Source organism: Salvelinus fontinalis, chromosome 23, assembly GCF_029448725.1.
Source record: "Salvelinus fontinalis isolate EN_2023a chromosome 23, ASM2944872v1, whole genome shotgun sequence".
NCBI lineage: Eukaryota > Metazoa > Chordata > Actinopteri > Salmoniformes > Salmonidae > Salvelinus > Salvelinus fontinalis.
In genome coordinates, this window is record NC_074687.1 from 15,459,193 (window position 1) to 15,479,543 (window position 20,351).

Genomic DNA, 20,351 nt, shown 5'->3' on the forward strand with positions numbered 1-20,351 from the left:
AAAGCTTAGAGACGATCTAATGTTAAATACTGTTGAAGTAATATGGCTACAGGTTCATCTGCCTCACCTAAGCCCATTCTTGTGGGAAGCTGCTATAGGCCACCAAGTGCCAACAGTCAGTATCTGGATAATATGTGTGAAATGCTTGATAATGTATGTGATATCAACAGAGAAGTACATTTTCTGTGTGATTTAAATATTGACTGGCTATCATCAAGCTGCCTACTCAAGAAAAAACTTCAAACTGTAACCAGTGCCTGCAACCTGGATCAGGTTGTCAGTCAACCTACCAGGGTAGTTACAAACAGCACAGGAATTAAATCATCAACGTGTATTGATCACATCTTTACTAACGCTGCAGAAATTTGCTTTATAGCAGTGTCCAAATCCATAGCATGTAGTGATCACAATATAATAGCCATATCTAGGAAAACCAAAGATCCAGAGGCTGGGCCTAATATAGTGTATAAGCGGTCATACAAGAAGTTTTCTAGTGATTCATATGGTGATGATGTAAATAATATTTGCTGGTCTGTGGTGTGTAATGAGGAGCAACCAGACACTGCACTTGACACATTTATGAAACCACTTATTCTAGTTACTAATAAGCATGCACCCATTAAGAAAATGACTGTAAAAACTGTTAACCTCTCTGGGATATGTGGGACGCTAGCGTCCCAACTGGCCCCCATCCAGTGAAAATGCAGAGTGCCAAATTCAAATAAATTACTATAAAAATTCAACTTTCATGAAATCACACATGCAATACACCAAATTAAAGCTACACTTGTGAATCCAGCCAACGTGTCAGATTTCAAAAAGGCTTTACGGCGAAAGCAAACGATGCTATTATCTGAGAACAGCACCCCAGCAAACAAACACAGATCATCATATTTCAACCCTCCAGCCGCGACACAAAACGCAGAAATACAGATATAATTCATGCCTTACCTTTGACGAGCTTCTACTGTTGGCACTCCAATATGTCCCATAAATATCACAAATGGTCCTTTTGTTCGATTCATTCCGTTGATATATATCCAAAATGTCCATTTATTTGGCGCGTTTGATCCAGAAAAACACCGGTTCCAACCCGCGCAACATGACAACAAATCTGTAACCTTTGTCCAAACATTTCAAACTACTTCCTAATACAACTATTGGTATTTTTTTACGTAAATCATCAATCAAATTTAAGACGGGATATACTGTGTTCAATACCGGAGGAAAACAATGTGTAGCGAGCCTCTGTGTAACGAGCCTCTAACAAAGATTACACTTACCTCTAGCCTCGTTCTGAACAGTGCTACTTCTTCATTTCTCAAAGGAAAAACCTCAACCAATTTCTAAAGACTGTTGACATCCAGTGGAAGCGATAGGAACTGCAAGAAAGTCGATCAGAAATCTGCATTTCCAATGAAAACCCATTGAAAAGATTGACCTCAAAACAAAATTCTGAATGGGTTGTCCTCAGGGTTTTGCCTGCCAAATAAGTTCTGTTATACTCACAGACATGATTCAAACAGTTTTAGAAACTTCAGAGTGTTTTCTATCCAAATCTACTAATAATATGCATATCTTAGCTTCCGGGCCTGAGTAGCAAGCAGTTTAATTTGGGCACGCTTTTCATCCAAAATTCTGAATGCTGCCCCCTATCCTAGAGAAGTTAAATCCCCTTGATGATTGATGAGGAATTGAAAAATTGTATGGTTGAGAGGGATGAGGCAAAAGGTATGGCAATTAAGTCTGGCAGCCCAACTGATTGACAAACGTACTGTAAATTAAGAAAACATGTGACTAAACTAAATAAAAATAAACTACACTATGAACCAAATAAATTATATAAAGAATGATAGTATAAAGCTTTGGAGCTGTCACGACTTCCGCTGAAGTTGGTCCCTCTCCTTGTTCGGGCGGCGGTCGACGTCACCGACCTTCTAGCCATTGCGGATCCACTTTTCATTTTCCATTGGTTTTGTCTTGTCTTCCATCACACCTGGTTCCAATTCCATCAATTACAAGTTGTGTATTTAACCCTCTTTTCCCCCCATGTCCTTGTCTGTAATTGTTTGTTGTAGTGCTTGTGCACGGTATGCTGGTATTTACCGGGTTTTGTTTGACCCATTTATTGTATTATTCTGTTGACGGTGGTTTCTGGTTATTAAACACAACCGTTGTAAATCAGTTTCCGTTCTCCTGCGCCTGACTTCTCTGCCGCCAGTAGCATCGCATTACAGGGGCACCTTAAATGACATTTTTGGGAAACAACTTTGCTCCTTCATTCATTGAATCAGTTGGCTCATTCATCACAAAGCCCACGGATATTGCAAACTACTTTAATTACTTTTTCAAATATAAGCAAACTTAGGGATGACATCCCAGCAACAAATGCTGACACTACACATCCAAGTATATCAGACCAAACTATCAAAGACAAGAATTGTACTTTTGAATTCTGTAAAGTCAGTGTGGAAGAGGTTAAATGTTTTGTTGTTGTCTATCAACAATGACAAGCCACCAGGGTCTGACAATCTGGATGGAAAACTACTGAGGATAATAGCAGACAATATTGCCACTCCTATTTGCCACATCTGCAATTGAAGCCTACTAGAGAGCGTGGGCCCTCAGGCCTGGAGGGTAGCTAAAGTCATTCCGCTACACAAGAATAGTAAAGCCCCCTTTACTGGCTCAAGTAGCTGACCAATCAGCCTGTTACCTACCCTTAGTAAACTTATGGAAAAATGGTGTTTGACAACATACAATGCTATTTCACAGTAAACAAATTGACAACAGAATTTCAGCATGCTTATAGGGAAGGACATTCAACAAGCACAGCACTTACACAAATGACTGATGATTGGGCTGAGAGAAATTTATGATAAAATGATTGTGTGGGCTGTCTTGTTAGACTTGAGTACAGCTTTTGACATTATCTATCATAGTCTGCCGCTGGAAAAACGTATGTGCTATGGCTTCACACCCCCTGCTATAATGTGGATAAAGAGTTACTTGTCTAACAGAACACAGAGGGTGTTCTTTAATGGAAGCCTCTCAAATATAATACAGTTAGAATTAAGAATTCCCCAGGGTAGCTGTTTAGGCCCCTTGCTTTTTTTAATTTTTACAAACGACATGCCACTGACTTTGAGTAAAGCCAGAGTGTCTATGTATGCGGATGACTCAACACTATACACGTCAGCTACTACAGCGACTGAAATGACTGCAACACTCAACAAAGAGCTGCAGTTAGTGTCAGAGTGGGTGGCAAGGAATAAGTTAGCCCTAAATATTTCTAAAACTAAGAGCATTGTATTTGGAACAAAACACTCACTAAACCCTAAACCTCAACTAAATCTTGTAATAAATAATGTGGAAATTGATCAAGTTGAGATGACTAAACTGCTTGGAGATTGTAAACTGTCTTGGTCAAAACATATTGATGCAGTGGTAGCTAAGATGGGGAGAAGTCTGTATAATAAATATAATAAAGCGATGCTCTCCCTTCTTAACAACACTATAAACAAGGCAGGTCCTACAGGCCCTAGTTGTCGCACCTTGACTACAGTTCAGTCGTGTGGTAAGGTGCCACAAAAAAGGACTTGGGCAAATTGCAATTGGCTCAGAACAGGGCAGCACGGCTGGCCCTTGGAGGTACACAGATAGCTAATATTAATAATATGCATGTCAATCTTTCCTGGCTGAAAGTGGAGGAGAGATTGGCTTCATCACTACTTTTATTTATGAGAGGTATTGACATGTTGAATACACCGAGCTGTCTGTCTAAACTACTGGCACACAGCTCGAATAACCATGCATACTGGCACACAGCTCGGACACCCATACATACCCCACAAGACATGCCACAAGAGGTCTCTTCACAGTCCCCAAGTCCAGAACAGACTATGGGAGGCACACAGTACTACATAGAGCCATGGCTACATATAACTCTATTCCACGTCAAGTAACTGACGCAAGCAGTAAAATTAGATTTAAAAACAGATAAATAAAACACCTTATGGAACAGCGGGGACTGTGAAGCAACACAAACATTGGCACAGACACATGCACGCACCCTCGCACGCACGCACATATATATGGATTTAGTACTGTAGATATGTGCTAGTGGTGGAGTAGGGGCCTGGGGGCACACAGTGTGTTTTGAAATCTGTGAATGTATTGTAATGTTTTTAAAATTGTTTAAACTGCCTTAATTTTTCTGGACCCCAGGAAGAGTAGCTGCTGCTTTGGCAGCAGCTAATGGGGATCCATGATAAATACAAAATACAAATATGTATACCTATGCTAGCATATTTTGTGAACAAAAGTAGTTTAAAAGTCACACACAATGTATAAACCTATTACAACTGGAGCAGGCCAACCCTGCTGTTCCAAACCCAGCACTAACACACCTAATTAAATGAATCAAACCTAAATAGTTAATCAAGTGTGCTATCGCTGCACTGGAACAGAACTCTGCTACACCGGTGTCCGGTGCTACATTAAGCTGTACTGTTGGAGGTACTCGAGGACCGGCGTTGAGAACCATTGGCCTACAGTATATTGGCATTAGCCTTACTGGCATTTGCAATGCACCCCTTGACAATGTGCATCTGAAGCAAATAATAGCTTTACTCACATATTGTTTTCATATTGTTCAGCTATATGTTCTCAATTTAAAAACGATACCAGTAGACAATGTATATGAGGCTAATTATACCGGATTTTGTACATGCCTTGTGCTGACATGAAATTGTTTACTGCAAATTCAACCCTTGTAATCTAGGTTGTGAAATGGCTGGAAGCAGGAGATGATGGGGCCCTTAGCTTAAAACATAAACACAACTACTGCTACCAAGTTAAAACCTTTTATGGCTGCAGCCCGGTGTCGGTACACTTATGACAACAGCCAGCTCAAGTGCAGGGCGCGAAATTCAAAAGATATTTTTTAGAAATATTTAACTTTCACACATTAACAAGTCCAATACAGCAAATGAAAGGTACACATCTTGTGAATCCAGCCAACATGTCCAATTTTTTAAATGTTTTACAGCGAAAACAGCACATATATTTATGTTAGCTCACCACCAAATACAAAAAAGCACTAACATTTTTCACAGCACAGGTAGCATGCACAAAACCAACCAAACTAACCAAGAACCAACCAAACAACTTCATCAGATGACAGTCTTATAACATGTTATTCAATAAATCTATGTTTTGTTCGAAGCATGTGCATATTTCAGGTATAAATCATAGTTTACATTGCAGCTACAATCAGAAATTGCACCGAAAGCAGACAGAATAATTACAGACACCAACGTGAAATACCTAAATACTCATCATAAAACATTTCTGAAAAATACATAGTGTACAGCAAATGAAAGACAAGCATCTTGTGAATCCAGCCAATATTTCCGATTTCTTAAAGTGTTTTACAGCGAAAACACAATATAGCTTTATATTAGCTTACCACAATAGCCAGAAACACAAGATATTTACCCGCAGCAAAAGTTAGCGATCGTAACAAACCAGCAAAAGATATATACTTTTTGACTAACCTTGATAAGCTTCATCAGATGACAGTCCTATAACATCAGGTTATACAATACACTTCTTTTTTGTTCGAAGATTTGCATATTTAGAGCTGAAATACGTGGTTATACATTGTGCTAACGTGGCATCTTTTTCCTAGAATGTCCGGATATTTTTATGACACTCACCTATTCTGACCAAATAACTATTCATATACTTTACTAAAAAATACATGTTGTATAGGAAATGATAGATACATTAGTTCTTAATGAAATTGCCGTGTTAGAATTCTAAAAATAACTTCATTACCACATCCAGCTTACGTTATAACGAGAGAGAGCCCAATATCTGTGCGCAAAATAATTGTCAACATATTCCGACAGATATATGAAATATCATCATAAAATGGGTCCTACTTTTGATGATTTTCCATCAGAATGTTGTACAAGGGGTCCTTTGTCCAGAACAATCGTTGTTTGGTTTTAGAACGGCCTTCTTCCCTCTCGAATTAGCAAGCTAACTAGCCAAGTGGCGCGAAGCTCTCCATCTTCACCATACCCAGAGAACGCAAGATGCCTAAACTCCCGAAAATATTTCAATAATCTGATGAAACTATATTGAAAAAACAAACTTTACGATGATATGATCACATTTATCAAATAAAATCAAAGCCGGAGATATAACACGTCTATAACGATTGCTTTTCAGAAGCCATTACCGGTGACCTCTATGCGCTTCCTGGACAGAGGAATTCTGGGGTCATGTCATTCCAAGATCTCTCTTTTCACCATAGAAACACCTAGAAACCCCATTTCACCTCTCACAGCCTATGGAACATCTAGTGGAAGGCGTATGAAGTGCATGTATACTCATACATATCAAGCACATTCATAGGCAGGTCCTAGAACAAAGCATCGATTTCAGATTTTTCACTTTCTGACAGGAAGATTGCTGCAAAAGGAGTTCTGTTTTACTCACAGATATAATTCAAACGGTTTTAGAAACTAGAGAGTGTTTTCTATCCAATAGTAATAATAATATGCATATTGTACGAGCAAGAAAAGGGGAGATACACAATTTGTGTCTCCCCTTTTCATTGTCATGTCTAGAAGGGATCCAGCTTTTGTCAAATGAACTTAATATGTAACAATTCATAGCAGATTAGGATCATTTACGTAGAAGGTCAGGAGAATTAGGTTAAGGTTAGGAAAAGTTAGGGTTTGCTAAAATGCATTTTATTTTATTTACTTTTGACATTAATTTGACAAAAGCTATGCCACTACGGGCTTATGAATAGCCAAAATTTTCACTATCCAATCTACTGATCACATTAGGAAAAGTATGCTTACATTAGTCTGTGAATGCGATGATAGGCATGCAATCCTTTGTTATACATAGCTCCCCCAAAACTTGAAATTTACGCAACATGCTAATAACTAGACTTACAAGCCATCTAGCTGGCTAAATTACTGTAGTGTTGTTGTTAACACCTGGTTAGCATAACTGCTAAACTAAACTCGAAATCGATCAGACTTGACTTACCAGTGATAAAATTATCGTAGCAGACCCTGTACTGACAGCAGTCTGGGTTCTGGTCTTGACAGGCAAAAAAGGTTTCTTTGCTTTTCTGACAGTTGTTGAGTCTTATCTCATTGGTATTACCAATGGTGTTTCATGATTATGGGGAATCTGTAAACATATTTTTCCCGTTGTCTTTCTTGCCTTGTTAGAGCAGCCAAATACTCCAGATAAAATGACTGTAGTGATGAATCAACTACCTTTAGGCACTGTTATCATGCAGTTTGGGGCACAATTGTTCAGCCTGCATATTTTAGCCTGCTAAACCATGTGATAAGTGTTAGCCAATTTAAAACCGACCACCTCTTTGACACACCTCTGAAATAAAGGGCTCTGTAGTCTGATTACCCACGCCAAATGAAAAAACTAGCTCACATTAAAAAACAAATACTTTACATAGAGTTAATGCATTCTAGCACCTCCCACATTCCATTCCACTTCCTACCAGGGGTTTAATTTCCGTTTGACTTCCGGCCCGCCTCGATGCTTCGTTAACTCTGGGGAGGGAGGAGATGTCGCTAAATATGGTTTAAATTTGTTACAGCAAGGCGTTGGTGAGAAGATTTGATAAAAATGCTGTGAAAACACTTGTTTTACCACTACTAAGCTGGTTAACTAGCTACCATTAGCCTGTGTAACAGAGCAATAGGTCTATGTACTTGTCATTTGGTTGAGACTAACATTAGTTTAGAAAATAATTGTTTGTGCTGTGTATATTTGTTGTGTAGTTGGTTGTCTTTGCTAGTTAGCGAGCTGAGATCTCTTTGTTCAAGTTGGCTAGCTAATGTCTTGAGTATAATAGGCTAGCTCCCTGTAGAATTTAGACAAGACTGCAGGTAAAAAGATCAGATTTGCAGCTGCTTCTATCTTGCTGTTGCAGTGCCCTGACAAGGTGAGCACAAACTGCTTCAGAGATAAAGAGGTCAGTTTTCTCAGCTAGATTTCAATGTTGAACTAATGTAAAGATAAACAATGTATTGGCTTGCTAAATTAGCTTATTTTTCTCAAAATGTGTATCTGATAAAGCTAGCTAGTTGTTGTTGTTTTAATGCAGGTATTCCCAAACTGGGGTACACTCGTAATGCCGTCGGGGGTACACCAAATAAATATGTGATTCACCTTTTTTTCACATTTTCAAGTTTTTTTTCAAGTTTTTTTTCTCACCTGAGTAGCCTCGTTTCTCTGACAAAAATAAAATTAAACCATCCAGTGTTCAGCGAAATAACAACACAATGTCAAATACAGGTAGCCTAGTCAAATAATTAACATCCAATCACATTAACCGTTACTCTCTCACGGGAATTCCACTAACGGTCCATATGTAGCCAAACGTAGCTTCTGCTTTTTCTGTTTGCTCGAAAATTGATAATTGGTCAAAAAAAGTAAGGCCTGCATCCATAGAGATACATACCAGCTCTACTGGTAGTACTGCTACTACCAGAAGTACTACACCTGCACCAGTCGACGACACAAGTTGTTCTGCTTCCACGAGCACAACCAATGCTAGCATCAGTAATTCTACATTTGTTGTTAGTCCAGCTAGCATGGACACTGACAGTTGTGAATCTGATGCAGCCGAAGAGCTACTGCCCCCTTACCCGGGAAAGCACCGAACAACAGACAAGGACGTTGGATCATCGAAGAGGCGCAAATATGATGAGAACTACATTGATTTTGGGTTCACTTATATTGGGAAGAGTGCCTTTGCCCAGGCTCTGGGCGCGAACCGGGAGGTCCGTGGGGCAACGCACAATTGGCATAGCGTCGTCCGGGTTAGGGAGGGTTTGGCCGGTAGGGATATCCTTGTCTCAGTATGTAAAATGTAATAAAATGTATGCACTCTACTGTAAGTCGCTCTGGATAAGAGCGTCTGCAAAATGACTAAAATGTAAATGTAAGAGCCCTGAACTTTCATGTATTTTCTGCACTATGCAATGATATGGGCAGCGACCATGTTACACTTTTACAACATACAGTTGGTGCTGGTTATCAAGGGGCAAAGTATTGACAATTTCTTTTTAAATTGAGAGATGAGCTTAAAGTATTCTTTACTGACCATAATTTTCACTTGTCTGACCGCTTGCATGATGATGACTTTCTCACACGACTGGCCTATCTGGGTGATGTTTTTCTCGCCTGAATGATCTGAATCTAGGATTAAAGGGACTCTCCACAACTATATTCAATGTGTGGGACAAAATTGACGCTATGATTAAGAAGTTGGAGCTCTTCTCTGTCTGCATTAACAAGGACAACACACAGGTCTTTTCATCATTGTATGATTTTTGTGTGCAAATTAACTCAAGCTTACGGACAATGTCAAATGTAATATAGTGAAGCACCTGAGTGAGTTGGGTGCGCAATTAAGCAGGTACTTTCCCGAATCGGATGACACAAACGAATGGATTTGTTATCCCTTTAATGCCCTGCCTCCAGTCCACTTACCGATATCTAAACAAGAGAGCCTCATCGAAATCGGAAGCCACTGCCAGATTTCTGGATTGGGCTGTGCTCAGAGTATCCTGACTTGGACGTTTACGTGGTTGCAAAAACACTGATGCCCTTTGCAACCACGTACCTATGTGAGAGACGATTCTCGGCCCTCACTAGCATAAAAACTAAATACAGGCACAGACACTGTGTGTAAAATGATTTAAGACTGAGACTCTCTCCAATACAACCCAACATTGCAGAGTTATGTGCATCCTTTCAAGCACACTCTTCTCATTGACCTGTGGTGAGTTATTCACAATTTATGATGAACAAATGAAGTTTTATATGTAAGAAGACTAAATAAAGAGCAAAATTATGGATTATTATTTGTGCCCTGGTCCTATAAGAGCTCTTTGTCACAACCCGGCACATGGGGAGTGACAAACTCACACTCATTCTTATGTTTAATAAATGTATCGTGTAGTGTGTGTGTGGCAGGCTTACAATGATGGTAAAAAACAACATTTGAGAGTGCACTGACCCTGGTGCTAGAGGGGGTAAGCAGCTGGAGGTTGAATGTTGGAAGGGGTACAGGACTATAAAAAGTTTGGGAACCACTGTTCTAACGCAATGTCCATAAAATGTTAAAGCCACAACAAAATAATCAAGTAGTCAAGCATCTGCAGACCAGCGAGGAGGAGGAAAGCCTATAGAACAATAACAACTAGCAAGTTTTATCAGACAGTTTCAGGAAATGCAGGAATAGAGCACGCTAGCTAGTAGTAGTAAAAATATTATTTTAAACCACCACATGCGCATTATCTGTATCTATATTATATTCCATATGTTTTAATATATTTATACTGTATTGCTATCTGTCTCATGTTGTACAGATCATCAGCATGAAGTTTGAATTATATTGAATTGTCAAGTGAAATAAACTCTAATTTAAATAACTTTGTGCCTCTCTTTCAGATCTGCCAAGCACACCTCTGCCTCTGACATCATCTCCCCATGCTGACCACCAATAGACAATGCCCACCATGAAAGTTTTCGTTGATGGGCTCCTGGCCAAGCACCACATGGAGAAAGACATCCTGAAGGGGGTGGATGAGACATACAGCTCTGCTATCAACTCCACCACCAGTATCATGACTGTGTCAATGTCATTAGCTGCTACAGCTAAACTGATTTGCTAATGTTTTATTGCACCATATAGTATTGTTTTTTCCATACAATATCTAGGCTGACTGTGCCTCAAAGTGGTTGGGTAAGCTCCTTCCTCATTGGCCATGTCAGTTGAACAGTGCCACAGTGTTTCCCAACCCCTCTGTTTGTCATAGCTACATTCTTCTTCTTCTTCTTCTTCTCTAGCACAGATTCCCACAAGGTCTCAGAGTCCAGGATAGGTAAATGCTTACAACAAAGAAACAGATGAAGACCTAGAGTTGTCGATTTCCATTGTTACTTGTAATGTTAAATAGGGAAGAAAAAGACAATCCTGTTTTTCTAAATTAGCTAACTAGACTACTACACACAACCACTAGAATAGTTATTTTATATGTTATTGAGTAGGCCTTTATCTACGTTTCATCTAATGAATCAAATTATTAATCTAACAGAAATCCTTGTAATTTTGTAAGAAATGTAAGGTCTTTTTACATGTTGCAATAAAGTTGACTAAAGGAGAAGTTCATCTTTGTTTTTAGGTATTTTCATTTGGTAATGAGTAGTAAGTAATTATATAGAAATTGCTCATCGGTAACTTTGAAGTTACTTAACTTTATATAGCCAAATCCTGTGTTACAACTAACGACGACCTTGTACTTATGCAGATATTACAGATATCTACTCTGTGATGTATTACTGTGTTTATTTTCTCACTTGAATTGCACTTTCAGAAGCTAAGGATTAGATTGTCAGGATGGGTAACACACTTTAAGTACACAATACTCAAAATTAAGTACCCCTAGTGTGGAGTGCAATAGAGATTGCGTCGTCTGTGGATCTGTTGGTGCGGTATGCAAATTGGAATGGGTCTATGGTTTCTGGGATGATGGTGTTGATGTGAGTTATGACCAGACTTTCAAAGCATTTCATGGCTACAGATGTGATTTCTACGGGTCGGTAGTAATTTAGGCAGGTTACCTTGGTGTTCTTGGGCACAGGGACTATAGTGGTCTGCTTGAAACATGTAGGTATTACAATCAGTAAAGACACTTGCCAGTTGGTCAGTGCATGCTCAGAGTACACATCCTGGAATCTGTCTGGCTCTTCGGCCTTGGGAATATTGGCTCACTTCGGCTACAGAGAGCGTGATCACACATTCGTCCGGAACAGGTAATGCTCTCATGCGTGCTTCAGTGTTGCATGCCTCGAAGCGTGCATAGAAGTAATTTAGCTTGTCTGGTAAGCTCGTGTCACTGGGCAGCTTGCGGATGGGCTTCCCTTTGTAGTCTGTAATAGTTTGCAAGCCCTGCCACATCTGACGAGCGTCGGAGCCGGCGTAGTAGGGTTCAATCTTAGTCCTGTATTGACGCTTTGCCTATTTTATTTCGTTGGAGGGCATAGCGGGATTTCTTATAAGCGCCAGAGTTAGAGTCCCGCTTCTTGAAAGAGGCAGCTCTACCCTTTAGCTCCGTGCGTATGTTGCTTGTAATCCATGGCTTCTGGCTGGGTATGTACGTACAGTCACTGTGGTGGGGGACGTCATCGATGCACTTATTGATGAAGCCGGTGACTGATGTGGTGTTCTCCTCAATGCCATCAGATTAATCTCAAAACATATTCCAGTCTGTGCTCGCAAAAAGTTCCTGTAGCTTACCATCTGCGGCATCGGACCACTTCTGTATTGGGCGAGTCACTGGTACATCCTGCTTTAGTTTTTGCTTGTATGCAGAAATCAGGAGGATAGAATTATAGTCAGATTTGCTAAATGTAGGGTGAGGGAGAGCTTTGTACGTGTCTCTGTGTGTGGAGTAAAGGTGGTATAGAGTTTTTATCTTCTGGATGCACATGTGACATGCTGGTAGACATGAGGTAAAACGGATTTAAGTTTGATTGCATTAAAGTTCCCGCCCACTAGGAGCGCCGCCTCTGAATTAGCATTTTCTTGTTTGCTTATGGCCGTATACAGCTTGTTGAGTGTGGTCTTAGTGCCAGCATTGGTATGTGGTGGTAAATAGACAGCTACGAAAAATATAGATGAAAAATCTCTTGGCAAATGGTGTGGTCTACATGAGATACTCTACCTCAGGCGAGCAAAACCTTGAGACTTCCTTAATATTAGATTTCGCGCACCAGCTGTTATTGACAAATAGACACAGACAACCACCCCTCGTCTTACCGGAGGCAGCTGTTCTGTCTTTCCGATGGACGGAAAACCCAGCCAACTGTATATTATCCATGACACCCACTTGAGGATGACACCGGTATGGTAGACCACAGTCAATGACGTTGACCTATATCTTATCTGTTTTTGTCAACTCAACCATGTTAACCCCACCGGTGTGATTACTACCTCTGAGGGTTTGGAGCTTGAGGTAGTCACCTCATACAAGTACTTGAGAGTATGGCTAGATGGTACACTGTCCTTCTCTCAGCACATATCAAAGCTACAGGCTAAGTTTAAATCTAGAATTGAGCTGTGTTTCAAATACCCATACTAACAGCACTAACCATACTATTTGTGACGTGAATTGAGTATATAGTATGCTTATTGGTCATAGTATGGATATAATTAGTATGTCAAAAGTTCCTGGATGATGAACTAAATTCGCCAAAATGCGAAGTATACATGCAGTGGACACTATTTCTGTGCTTTTAGAGCCCATAATGTAATACTTCAGAAAATGGGCGTGGCTTCATTATTTTTCAGTTTTTAAGTAAATGGCAGCCGAAGTCCGACGAGAGTGGATACAAATTCATTGCTTTAACTAATTATGACAAATGCAAAAAAATGTAATGCCTTTTCAAATAAGTTACACGTTATGTTGGCTGACAATTTGTTACAGTAGCTACGCTATCCTTACGAACCGCATAGCATTACAGCAGTATGTACCAGTATGTTAGCTAGTTATCTAACGTTAGTTGGCTACTAATACATCAAACTTGCCAGGCAGAATATTAACTATCTGCTATCTAACTAACTACCCAACGTTTATTGACTTGATTATTTACATAATTCTTAGCTAAGTGGTATAGTCGTGCGAATCAATGGCTATCATTCCGAATTCAGAGCACTCTCGCACAGGATAACTGAAGAATTTACGAACGCTCATGGCCAGTATCAGTAAACATCGGCAAAAAAAAAGTGTAATTAAATTGTTGCCAGCAGCACAGTTACAGTCACCAACACTCTGGATAACATGATATTGTGTCTGTAAAATGTATATAGTATGTATAAACTGGAAGTAGAACCCTAAGTGTTGTAGTTTGCTCCAATTAGGGTAGGGGTGGTAGGTTTAGGGGAAAATAATAAAGGAAAAAAAAAATATATATATATATATATATATATATATATATATATATATATATATATATATTATATACAGTACCAGTCAAAAGTTGACACACCTACTCATTCAAGGGTTTTTCTTTATTTTTATCATTTTCTACATTGTAGAATAATAGTGAAAACATCAAAACTATGAAATAACACGTATGGAATCACATAGTAACCAACAAAAATGTTAAACAAATCAAAATACATGTTATATTTGAGATTCTTCAAAGTAGCCACCCTTTGCCTTGATGGCAGCTTTGCACACTCTTGGCAAACCCTTGAATAGGTTTGTCCAAACTTTTAACTGGTAAAAAAAAAATATATATATATATGCAGGATTTGTCACGCCCTGACCTTAGTTCCTTTTTTATGTCTCTATTTTGGTTTGGTCAGGGCGTGAGTTGGGATGGGCATTCTATGTTTTTTTCCAATGTTTTCTTTTCCATGTGTTTGGCCTGGTATGGTTCCCAATCAGAGGCAGCTGTCTATCGTTGTCTCTGATTGAGAACCATACTTAGGTAGCCTTTTTTTCACCTGGTGTTTGTGGGTAGTTGTTTCCTGTTTTGTGTTTGCACCTTTCAGGACTGTTTCGATTTTCGTTTCTTACATTCACTTTGTTATTTTGTATTTTTGTGTTCAGTTATAATAAATTAACATGGACACTTACCATGCTGCGTTTTGGTCCGATCTTTCCTGTTCCTCAGATGAAGAAGATTGTTACAGGATTTACAAATGATGCAGACAATTACATTGATGGAAGCCACAATCCATCTGCAATATTAAAGCTAATCCACCCCCCAAAAGAGAAAAAAACCTAGTCGGCAGGTGTTACTACAATATACTAGTCATGTCCGCAAAAATACTGCAGTAAATACTACAGTATACTACAGTCATCTACAGTAAATACTGCAGTATACTATAGTCAAGTCCACAAAACACTATAGTAAACACTACAGTGAATACTATTGTATACTACAGTAATGTCTGCAAAAACACTACATTGATACTAAAGTATACTACAGGCATGGTCGCAAAAATACTACAGTAAACACTACAGTATATTAATATGGTAATACTACAGTATTTAAGACCATAGTACCATAGTATAGTATTTTTCCATGAGGGTTAGCTGTAAATGTGTAATGTTTGAACTAGCAACACATTGGAAATACATTATAAACTTTTTTGTATTATTCTCGACAAATGTATAAATGAATTGTTTCCAAATACTGTATGTGGTTGTATGGGGTTTTTAAATAGTAAAATAAAATAAATAAATCAAGGGATACTACAGTGTGGAGTATAGTATTCTACAATAATCTACAAAATTGATCGAAGGGGAACCTCTGAAGAAATCCCAGCATGAGCTCCCCAGGGACAGCACGTTCAAATCAAAACGGCATCGACAAAGCTAGAAGCTACAGTAAAAAATTATAAAGTAAGCACTATGTGATCGAGGGATACTACAGTGGGTAGTATAGTATTCTACAGTATACAAAAAAATATTATAGTAAGCACTACACGATCGAAGGGGGATACTAGTGAGTAGTATAGTATTCTCCAGTATATGACAACATTCTATAGTAGGCACTACACAATTGAAGGATACTACAGTGTGGAGTATAGTATCGTACAGTATACAACAAAATAAAAAATTAAGTACTACACATTACCGAGGGATAGTATAGTGTGTAGTATAGTATTCTACAGTATACCACAAGTCTATAGTAAGCACTACACGGTCGAGGGATACTAGTGTGTATAGGTTTCTACACTGCACTACAGTTTACTTTAGATTACTACAGAATTCTATAGCATCCTATAGTAAACTGTAGTATTTTTTTTTATAGGGGATTGTTATTCAAAACAGCTGGTTTGCTGTTTTTTTGTTTCATGTGAATGCACCCTCACTCAAACCAACCTGTTATTCCAACTGAATAACACAAATGACACACCTCACGTAATTCTGTTGAGTGGCTGCTGAGCGCTGCTGTTCAGTTCTACGAATTGTAGCCTATTCTATTTCCCTGTACCCGCTTTCATCCTGACTTACCTTGGCAATGGGAGAGGTGGAGCAACAGAGTCATATTGAGAAAGCAAATGTAGAACTCCCCCATCATGATGTTCCGAATCTGAGACAGAGAAATAGACCTCGCATCACATTTAACACGACTTTAAAATGAATCTCTTAAACTCTATGAAATAGCCTATTAGCAGTCGTTCGCAAACACAAAGCGAAAACACCGCTGGCTCTTGAGAAATATCCTGTCTTTTAAACCAACTCCTCGATGACTTCCCAGCTGTATAGGGAAATGAAACAGATTATGGCGCCGCAAGACAAAGTGCGTTTAAAAACACGCCAGTGAAAACCCAAGGAATATACAGCCCCAGTCAGCACTGAACTGAACCCAGACTTCAGTTAGGGGGAATTGTAAGCCTACTGTTAACTTGCAAAAAAATATATTTCATTAGGCTATACGCATTGTTCCATTAGAGCGCTACTCTCTCAGTGCGCCTCTGTATGTCAGTGAGTCTTTATAACTAACCACACATTTATCTATGTTGTTATTTAGACACCATAATTAAGTTAATACATTCTATATTAAATAATAATTGTTTGTACATTTGGCAGTCAAACTTACCTTAGCAATGTAGTTTGATGCGTTGTGCTTTATTTGGCGTCAGTGGAATAAACACCGTCTCCTCATTTGGTCTATAAGAGTAATGGTTTGGCGGAAATCCCCTTCCCGAAACTTTTAACCTATATGACTAACGTTAGCCTACTTTACGTCTCGGGGCGCGCGTCGTATGCCTGGTTCCACTACAAGCCGCCGACTCAGCTAGATGCAGGTAGACTATTCTACTTTCTGCTTCCACCACTCATTTTGTCAGGTTAGTATTGTAGGCCTATCTAAACTCAACCTGGTGTCACATTATTTCGTATTATTCTGTACTTACAGTTGAAGTCGGAAGTTTACATACACCTTAGCCAATGTCACATTCCTGACCGGTTTTCTGTTATTTTGTATGTGTTTGACGGTCAGAGCGTGAGTTTGGGTGGGTAGTCTATGTTGTGTTTTTCTATGTTTGTTAAGGGTGACCTGATGTGGCTCTCAATTAGAGGCAGGTGGTTTTCATTTCCTCTGATTGAGAGCCATGTTAAGGTAGGTGTTTTCACATTGTTTGTTGTGGGTGGTTGTCTCCTGTGTCTGTGTCCTTTGCGGCACACGGGACTGTTTTCGGTTTGTTTGTTTGTTTGTTTGGTTTATGTAGTCTGTTCCTGTTTCATGCGTTTTTCGTGTCATGTAAGTTCTTATGTTCAGGTGCGTCTACGTCGTTTGTTGTTTTGTAGTTTGTTAAAGTGTTTTCGTGTGTTTTCGTCTTTAATTTAATAAATCATGTCATATCAAGAAGCTGCATTTTGGTTCAATCCCTGCTCCTCCTCTTCGGATGAAGAGGAAAGCCTTTACAGCCAAATACATTTAAACTCAGTTTTTCACAAATCCTGACATTTAATCCAAGTAAAAATTCCCTGTCTTAGGTCAGTTACACTTCATTTTAAGAATGTGAAATGTCAGAATAATAGTAGAGAAAATGATTTATTTCAGATTTGATTTCTTTCATCACATTCCCAGTGGGTCAGAAGTTTACATACACTCAATTAGTATTTGGTAGCACTGCCTTTAAATTGTATAATTTGGGTCAAACATTTTGGGTAGCCTTCCACAAGCTTCCCACAATAAGTTGGGTGAATTGTGGCCCATTCCTCCTGACAGAGCTGGTGTAACTGAGTCAGGTTTGTAGGCCTCCTTGCTCACACACGCTTTTTCAGTTCTGCCTACAAATTTTCTATAGGATTGAGGTCAGGGCTTTGTGATGGCCACTCCAATACCTTGACATTGTTGTCCTTAAGCCATTTTGCCACAACTTTGGAAGTATGCTTGGGGTCATTGTCCATTTGGAAGACCCAATGGCGACCAAGCTTTAACTTCCTGACTGATGTCTTGAGATGTTGCTTCAATATATCCACATAATTTTTCTTCCTCATGATGTAATTTATTTTGTGACGTGCATCAGTCCCTCCTACAGCAAAGCACCCCCACAACATGATGCTGCCACCCTGTGCTTCACGGTTGGGATGGTGTTCTTTGGCTTGCAAGCCTCACCCTTTTTCCTCCAAATATAACGATGGTCATTATGGCCAAACAGTTCTATTTTTGTTTCATCAGACCAGAGGACATTTCTCCAAAAATTACGATCTTTGTCCCCATGTGCAGTTGCAAACCATAGTCTGGCTTTTTTATGGCGGTTTTGGAGCAGTGGCTTCTTCCTCGCTGAGCGGCCTTTCAGGTTATGTCGATATAGGACTCGTTTTACTGTGGATATAGATACTTTTGTACCTGTTTCCTCCAGCATCTTCACAAGGTCCTTTGCTGCTGTTCTGGGATTGATTTGCACTTTTCGCACCAAAGTACATTCATCTCTAGGAGACAGAACGCGTCTCCTTCCTGAGCTGTATGACAGCTGCATGGTCCCATGGTGTTTATACTTGTGTACTATTGTTTGTACAGTTGAACGTGGTACCTTCAGGCGATTGGAAATTGCTCTCAAGGATGAACAAGACTTGTGGAAGTCTACAAAAAAAATTCTGGGGTCTTGGCTGATTTCTTTAGATTTCCGCATGATGTCAAGCAAAGAGCCACTGAGTTTGAAGGTAGGTGTCACGTTCTGACCATAGTTCTTGTGTGTTTTGCTTGTTTTAGTGTTGGTCAGGACGTGAGCTGGGTGGGCATTCTATGTTGTGTGTCTAGTTTGTCTGTTTCTATGTTTGGCCGAATATGGTTCTCAATCAGAGGCAGATGTTTTGTGTTGTCTCTGATTGGGAATCATATATAGGTGGCTTGTTTTGTGTGGGGGTTTGTGGGTGGTTGTTTCCTGTCTCTGTGTTTTCTCTGCACCAGATAGGGCTGTATCGGTTCGCCACATTTGTTATTTTGTATCGTTGTAAGTGTTCACAGTCTTCAGACGAAGAGGAAGGCTGCCGTTACAGTAGGCCTTGAAATACATCCACAGGTACACCTCCAATTGACTCAAATGATGTCAATTAGTCTATCAGAAGCTTCTAAAGCCATGAGATTATTTTCTGAAATTTTCCAAGCTGTTTCAAGGCACAGTCAACTTAGTGTATGTAAACTTCTGACCCACTGGAATTGTGATACAGTCAATTAGAAGATAAATAATGTGTCTGTAAACAATTGTTGGAAAAATGACTTGTCATGCACAAAGTAGATGTCCTAACCGACTTGCCAAAACTATAGTTTGTTAACAAGAAATGTGTGGAGTGGTTGAAAAACGAATTTGAATGACTCCAACCTAAGTGTATGTAAACTTCCGACTTCAATCGTAAATCCGAGATGCTCCATTTAGTATATGTTATATTTCATATGTTACTGTATGTATTACTTTGAAGATGTCCATCATCCATTTTGCATGATATGTTACAAATTGCAATACTTCGATATGTTACAATTTTGCAAAACGTACAATATTTTACGAATTGTAAAACATGTCACGAATTCCAATTTGTTGTTGCTAATGTTAGCTAGGTGGCTAATGCTAACATTAACTAGGCTAGGGGATAGGGTTAGAGTTAGCTCAGCTTTTCCCAAACTCGGTCCTGGGGACCCCAAGGGGTGCATGTTTATTTTATTCCCCTAGCACTACACAGTTGATTCAAATAATCAAAGCTTTATGATTAGTTGATTATTTTTATCAGCTGTGTAGCGCTAGGGTATAAACCAACGTGCACCCCTTGGGGTCTTGAGGGCCGAGTTTGGAAAACTCTGGGTTAGCTAAAAGGGTTCAGATTAGGCTTAGAGTTAGGGGAAAGGTTAGCTAACATGCTAAATAGTTGCAAAGTAGAAATTAGTTGCAAAGTTGTTATTAGCAAAAATTGTCCGTGATGAGATCCGAACATGCAACTAGACATTCTCGTGATACGCATTTTTGCCTTAAGTTTGGTCTCATGTAACTATACCAAACGTAACATATCATACTAATTTGGGTGCCCCAGATAGACTATAGATAACATAGTAAAAAGTACATCAGACAAGGCAACTAAACTTGGCCTAGAAAGAAATTGGAAGGTGACGTGTATGTAGAACTATTAAAGAAAAGCCGTTCACCATCTAAAGTGGCTAAACGTTACTTCCCATAAGTCTACTTGTGAAAACACTTGTCAAAGTTTTGGTAGGCCTATACGCCTACTACTACTCCTACAGTACATATCACACTAATAATGCAT

General features: G+C 39.3%; 1 protein-coding gene across 1 annotated transcript in view; it reads right to left on the minus strand.

Moving 5' to 3' along the window:
• The window catches only part of LOC129820895 (interleukin-1 receptor type 1-like), a 44,766-nt gene extending 27,693 nt beyond the window's left edge, over positions 1-17,073 (minus strand). The window contains exons 1-2 of the mRNA XM_055877987.1: positions 16,690-17,073; positions 16,101-16,179 (exon numbers count right to left, since the gene is read on the minus strand). Of these exons, the coding sequence (XP_055733962.1) occupies positions 16,101-16,167 (67 nt within the window). The 5' untranslated portion in view covers positions 16,168-16,179; positions 16,690-17,073. The remainder of the gene's footprint in view (positions 1-16,100; positions 16,180-16,689) is intronic.
• Positions 17,074-20,351: the final 3,278 nt, after the last annotated feature.